Source organism: Oncorhynchus tshawytscha, linkage group LG05 (genome assembly GCF_018296145.1).
Source record: "Oncorhynchus tshawytscha isolate Ot180627B linkage group LG05, Otsh_v2.0, whole genome shotgun sequence".
Taxonomy (NCBI): Eukaryota; Metazoa; Chordata; class Actinopteri; order Salmoniformes; family Salmonidae; genus Oncorhynchus; species Oncorhynchus tshawytscha.
This window is the reverse complement of record NC_056433.1, coordinates 20,819,026-20,825,883: the sequence shown is the minus strand read 5'-3', so window position 1 is coordinate 20,825,883 and position 6,858 is coordinate 20,819,026. Positions and strand designations below refer to the sequence as shown.

General features: G+C 40.3%; 1 protein-coding gene across 1 annotated transcript; it reads left to right on the top strand.

The window, feature by feature from the left end:
- Positions 1 to 698: 698 nt before the first annotated feature.
- LOC112250133 (sphingomyelin phosphodiesterase acid like 3A) lies at positions 699 to 6,635 on the top strand. Its single transcript, XM_024420020.2, has 8 exons — positions 699 to 955; positions 1,285 to 1,498; positions 2,721 to 2,865; positions 3,149 to 3,245; positions 3,436 to 3,599; positions 3,819 to 3,999; positions 5,332 to 5,456; positions 6,133 to 6,635. Exons 1-8 carry the CDS (start codon positions 853 to 855, stop codon positions 6,433 to 6,435), a joined length of 1,332 nt encoding a protein of 443 aa, XP_024275788.1. The 5' UTR covers positions 699 to 852; the 3' UTR covers positions 6,436 to 6,635.
- Positions 6,636 to 6,858: the final 223 nt, after the last annotated feature.

The following is a 6,858-nucleotide window of genomic DNA, read 5'->3' as shown; positions in this document are numbered from 1 at the left end:
GGCCAAAGACCCCTCCCCAGCCAAGCATACGCCTGTTGTATTCGGAGCATGTGATAAATGAAATTTGATTTTGATCCTTAGAAACAACCACACAGAGGAAAGAAAGGCAAACCAACGATGTAATGTAATGATGCAAAACATAGGGAAACTAACGCTAAGGGGATAGACTATTGATATTCTTCAGTTTGCTGCCATTTTTTCTGGTTTCACATTTGTCTTCAGTGATCATAAGGTAAAATGTATCTAAAACAATTGTAATTTATATTTACAATACCCTTATCCAAAGGTTTTGGATAAGGGTATTGTACCTAGCTCTATCAATAGCTCTTCTCAATTTGTAAATTACAGTACATGGATAATGGTGTTATTTCATTGGAAAAAAGAAATATGTTGTTCCACTTGCAACCAACAGTTTGCTAGACCTTATTGAACGTTTCATCTCACATAAAGATAGTGGAATTATGATAGAAATAAATCAAGTCAGAATACAACATATCTGTAGACACACCTCCACCACACCTCCATTTCTATGATCTCCACCCGCTACGAGTAGCAGGTGAATGGCATGCTATTCTCATGTTAAAATTCATGGTCAGAATAGGAGTAGAGAGAAGTGCACAAAAAGGGAATTGCGTTCAATTTACGCGCGTTTAACTCGGGTCAGAATTCCCCCCACGTGCTCTCTTGACTCGCTTTGGAATTTATCACGTGACCGTACTGTTCGTTTCAGACCTGGACAAAGCAGTCACATGAGCGCCGTACTTCCCGTTTGAATCAGCTGAGAAAACGTCAATGATATATCCAAACAACTGCAATTTGTCTCACTGTTTTTTGTTTGTTTAATGTGACAATATGGGGGTCGTGTCCAATCTTCTATTTGGGCTGCTGTCCAACGTGCTGCTGATTTACGCGGCGCCACTTTCACCTGTAAATAGCATTCACCTGACAAGCATAGGTAAGTTGTTTATAGCGTTGATTGCACCCGTGGATTATGTTGAGTTGTCAAAAAAAAATTGCTTAGAAAATGAAAGCGCATGCTGGTGTTTGCTGTTTGTGTTGTATTACATGCCCGTGTATTCTTGTGTTTAACGTTTAAACCAGGTTTTATTTCAGAAAAGTTTTATAACCCAACCTACTAAAATTACATATTTTCTGGGGAAAAAATAAATAGTTACCTAGAGTTCATACGTCCTGGTCATTTGATGTGACTAGCATGATTTACATCATCCCCTACAAGTTATAAAGTAGATTGATATAACATGCCCAATAATATTTCAATTTCAGGGAGATTCTGGCACATCTCTGATCTGCATTTGGACCCCACGTACCATGTGACTGATGACCACACCAAAGTGTGTTTCTCCTCTAAGGGTGTCCCAGCCTCAAACCCTGGTCTGTTTGGAGATTTCATGTGTGATTCTCCCTACCAGCTCATCCTGTCAGCCTTTCAGCACATGAAACAAGTGGCCCCACAGCCGGAGTTTATGATCTGGACAGGGTTTGTAACTTTATATGTTATGAAGAGCCATATGTAGTGTGCCTGTGGATTCGTATCCCTATTTCACATACAACAACATTGCAGAAGTACAGTTTGAGAGGGTTAAAAAAAAAACAATAGTAAATAGCTTCCTCTTTCCTTTCATTGGATAACAAAAAATGATCTTGTCACAGATGGAATTGTTGTAACATAAGCAACAAATCAGTGATCTTTTGGAGTTAAGTTAAACGTAATCAATGTCTGTATAGCAGGGCTGCCCAATTCTGGTCCTGGGCGGCCTCTCCTTCCAAACGGGGACACCATGGGAGTGCAATTAACTACCAGGTAGAAACAAAAACCAGAAGTGTTTTGGCCCTCCAGGACTGGTATTGGGCAGCCATTGTATAGTCATTCAGCTGGAACATTGGTGTAGCACACACTGCCGCAGTATACGTAAGGCGGGCCCACGATAGAATATGAACACGTCATAAGCCATGATTTTTTTTGGAGGGGGGACTACAGGAAATTAGCTTTAAAACTGGAGAAAAAAATCTCAGCCTCATGGCGAAATGTATAGAATAGCAGAAAATGAGCTCTAAAACAGCACAATTTTCTCTCAGCCTCATGGAAAATGTGTAAAATATGCTTGGACCTTACATTACGCCACTGGTCTTGAATCAGCTCAGTGCGTCGCTATCCAAAATAAAATAAGTAATTTGCACATGCAGCCAAATAAACCATAAATCTTCAATACAAGACTTTCTGCTGATATGAAAATCAAGTGCTATAAAGTCATTAAAGCCAACGTGCAACCAGTGGGGGGGAAGGACGACTCAGCATCAGATAGGTGTGCATACAGTATGAATAGAGTGAAGAGCGATGCATACGGAAGACTATTAAACATGAAGTAAATGCTAAGCTAATGCCTGAAAATATGAATTATACATCACATGAAGGGTTATGTACTGCATGTGTATGGTGCTTTGTCATTCCAACTCATAAATCTCCAGTTAATCAGTTAAGCCTGACATTGTATTGGCATGTATAATGTGTGTTAAGCTGAATTAATATGCTTTGGTGAAAGGCCCCTGTCACTGCACCTATATTAAAATGTGTGTTTAAAAAGCCAACCCCTGGATTACAAGGATTTAGGGGTAATACATGAGCACATATTTGTTTTACCTTATAAATTATGTCCTGGGCTCTAATAAGTTATTAAAACGGGCTTACCCCCCCCCCCCAGAGACAGCCCTCCACATGTCCCTCCAGGGGAGCTGTCCACAGACGTGGTAATCCAAGTCATCAGCAACATGACTCAAACCATCAGGGAGTTCTTTCCAGACATGCTAGTGTACCCCGCCCTTGGGAATCATGACTACTGGCCACAGGTATTTTATTTACAGTATTCCACTTATGGGGAGGTGATTTGGTGGAGAAGTACCTGTGATGTATAGTCATCTGGCCAAATGCCGATTGTGGTAGACTCTGGGTCAAACCAGAGATTGAGTCTGTACATCTGAAAGATGAATGTTTTTGGAAATAAAGGAATTTTTTGCATAAATGAAAGATGAGCACAGCAGTTTGTCATTTTCTCTCATCAGAATGTTTGTTTCATTTTTGTCAGTCTATATGCCTACTCTATTTCCATGACACAGTGGTCATTCTTTTCAGGATCAACTTCCGACATCCACTAATGATATTTACCAGGCTGCAGCCAAACTGTGGGAGCCTTGGTTAAAGCCAGAAGCCCTTGTAACTCTCAGAGAAGGTAAGCTGATTGTGTTTAGAACATGGGAACTAGTGTTAGGCCTGCTGATCAGGCCTCTTGGTGCCTGGTATTACTATGCATTTGCTTTTTGCATTGTTTTTAATCTACATACACATGTACATATTGATAACCCTTTCAGAACTCACAATAACTTGATACAATAACCTTACTTGATCCTGAATTTGTGAAGGTGGATTTTACTCTCAGATGGTACAGCCCAAGCTGCGACTGATAAGCCTGAACACTATCCTATACTATAGCCCTAATAAAGTGACAGTGAATATGAGTGACCCGGCTGGACAGTTCCGGTGGCTGCAGGACACCCTGGAAGCATCTGCTCAGAGCAGGGAGAAGGTAAATAGGTCATCGCTACATTACTCTGTAGAAGGAATATCTCTGTCTATCCAGGTGAGGATGGCTTCTGAATAGTCCTGCATGGATCCTAAGCAGCCTTATACGGAAGACAGGATAATATACAGCAAATAACATGGAAGACTGATTATATCTTTTTAAAAGCAATATTTTTCTCTTCTGGTGCCTTAACATGCTGTTCCTCTTGTCGTCCCTCTGTAGGTCATTGTAATTGCTCATGTTCCAGTGGGTTACTTGCCCTTTGCCAGGAACACCACCGCCGTCAGAGAAGCCTACAATGAGAGACTTGTGAAGATCTTTCGTGACTACAGTGACATCATCTCAGGGCATTTCTATGGCCACACTCACAGAGACAGCATAATGGTCTTGCAGGACCAACAAGGTGAGTCACTGGCTAGTGTCAAAGCTCTGTGTTACTGTCATCAAGGGATTACTGACTGGGTCAGGATGAGGTTTGAACATTATTTTGTATTATCTGAGATCAAATTATTACATCTCCATCCTACATATCAGTTGCCTGACGACTCATACTGAATTTAATTCCACTGCTCTATCACAACATGCATTCAGTCTGAGACTGCCATCATAGAAATCCTTTCTGCTGACATCAAATTGAGGGGCATTGTACAAAACAAGTTATCAGCGATTGGATCATCTCTAACCAATCAAAATAAACACTGTTGAAAGTTAAAATAGTGGAATTCACAAGGTGCAATTTCGAAAACATTTTTAGATTTGTTAAATTAGTCTAGCTAGCTCTCTTATTTTGTAGTATTCATGGCCGAATTACCTCCAATTACCTTGCTTTCAGGTGGCCCCTATTGATTTTGATAGTCACACTCACTCCGATATCATATTAACATGGCATAAATCATGGCCAAATTTGTAGAATTGCAGGGAATTAGCTTTTAAAACTTCTCTCTACCCCATGGCAAAATGTGTAGAATTTCAGAAAATTGGCTATAAAACTGCAACAATAAAAAAGTTACACGTGGATTTGTATACCTTTTTGTTAATAAAATATTTTTTCTCTTACAGATCCCTCTGTACGTTTTAAATGCTAGGTTTTAATCCTGGTTCTGAGTTAATGTGTAGCGGCTAATTGTATAGCTTATAGGCTATGTGTGTGTAGATTAACTGAGGTGAATGAAGCTACAGCCTCTAATGGGTTAATGGCTGGGGTCATTTTTACTTGTTTTTGCTGTTCTCCATAGCATTTTTGACCTCAGTATAACTCGGATCCTGGCTCCAGCCCTGGGCCCAACCCATCGGTTTCTGGGACCAATCAGATCGGCTTGAATGTGTTCGCATTCGAGAAGTCATCAAGGAGGAGAACAAATTTAGAATCATTCTAGAGAAGAAATGTTAATGGGCGTGGCGTTTGGCCGGAGCGATGTGGATTGGTAGCCAGACAAACACATCAGGGTGTGAACGAGGCATCATACACTGAGTAATCTTTTGTACCTTTCCAGATATAATGACGCATTTAGATCATGTTCAACACTGCCTCAAGTTAATCAGACAATTCAAATCCACCTTTCATCTCCTATGGGTTCAGTGTTACAATGACTGCCAGTGTTGGCTAGAATCCCCACGGCCACGAAAGTACATGTTTGTCTTAACTAGTTTAACTCAATGGAGGAGGAACTGAGGAATGAATGCTTTTAGCCATTTATTTATTTACCCAAATCATCCTCATTTGTTTGCTTTGAAGGGGAACCGGTTAATTCCCTGTTTGTCACACCGGCTGTTACTCCAATCAAGAGTGCAGAAGAGCCATACTCCAACAACCCAGCCTTCCGCATGTACCACTATGACCCGCAGGACTACAGGCTGCTGGTAAGTACAACCACCATTATCCAGTGGTTTTGGACAGGCCCCTTTCATTTGAACATGTTTGGAAATATCCATTGATATAATGTATTATCATCCTCATGTCTAACCTTATTAACTCTCAAGGGGATGTAGGTAGCCAGAACTATTTCATCATTCCCACGCAGAGGCCGATTTCAGTTCTGCATTTTCATTTTCCCTCTTATCATTAAGGTCTGCACTGATCTGTCCTTGTCTTGGTTTATCAAAGTACAGAAATCCCCATGTGATTCTCGCTTATACAACATAGAGCTCAGAGTAGCTTACAGGTGATTTCAGTATCCCCCTTAGAGCTAGAACATGTTAGTACTGCAGTAAGCTCCACTGTCAACATTGGGGAGGGCATAGCCCTTAAATATCTAGTAGCTCTACTTTCTGGGGTAATCTGTTAAGAAAAGGCCAGGCGGAAAATAAGAGTCAGAAACATCTTGACTAAACTTATTAAAATTGGGACCATTCAGATCAACGTCATTTAGGTAAATTAGCTCTCAACAGCTTAACCAGCCCCTAGACCCACAGCAATGATGTTCCTTCATGATTAATGGTGCTGTTACACATCACTACTTCAAATCAAGGTACTTTCTCAGAGTGGGGGTTTTACATGGCTTTTCATGGTTTTGAAATAGTCTTTCTCTCTCTGAAGGATATTTGGCAGTACTACTTGAATCTCACCGAAGCCAACCAAGAAAAAAGATCTGACTGGAAACTTGAATATGTAATGACTGAAGCGTTTGGATTAAAGGACATTCAACCACACAGCCTGTTTAAACTTGTCTTGAGTTTTGAAATGCAGCAAAGCAAAGCATTTCAAAAGTATTTTAGCCATTTTATGGTGAGCTATGATGATACCATTGTGTGTGATGGGGCCTGCAAGCTGACTCAGATCTGTGCGGTGCAGTCCTTAGACCGTGCCTCCTATTCCAAATGTATTGAAAAGGGACATTAAAACAATTATCTTCTTTTTTTTGTGAGTTAATCTGAAAATTCAGGGATTTTATACGTGTAGAGATATTTCTTATGTTTTCACATGACCATGAAATGTAAATGTATTTTTTGTAATACTCTCGATTGAATAATTACAAATCAAATCAAAGTTTTTGTCACGTGCACCAAATACAACAGCTGTAGTAGACCTTACAGTGAAATGCTTACTTACAGGCTCCAACCAATAGTGCAAAAAAGGTGAACAATAGGTAAGTAAGGAAATACAACAACCGTAAAAAAGACAGGCTATATACAGTAGTGAGGCTACATACAGACACTGGTTAGTCAGGCTGATTGAGGTAGTAGGTAGATATGGTTGAAGTGACTATGCATATATGATGAACAGAGAGTAGCAGTAGCGTAAAAGAGGGGTTGGTGGGACACA

Excerpts from the sequence above, each read along its gene's own strand:
- LOC112250133 (XM_024420020.2), top strand. The coding sequence starts at position 853 with ATGGGGGTCGTGTCCAATCTTCTATTTGGGCTGCTGTCCAACGTGCTG. Across the intron at positions 2,866-3,148 it reads ATCATGACTACTGGCCACAG|GATCAACTTCCGACATCCAC; the intron begins GTATTTTATTTA and ends CATTCTTTTCAG. Across the intron at positions 3,246-3,435 it reads CCTTGTAACTCTCAGAGAAG|GTGGATTTTACTCTCAGATG; the intron begins GTAAGCTGATTG and ends GAATTTGTGAAG.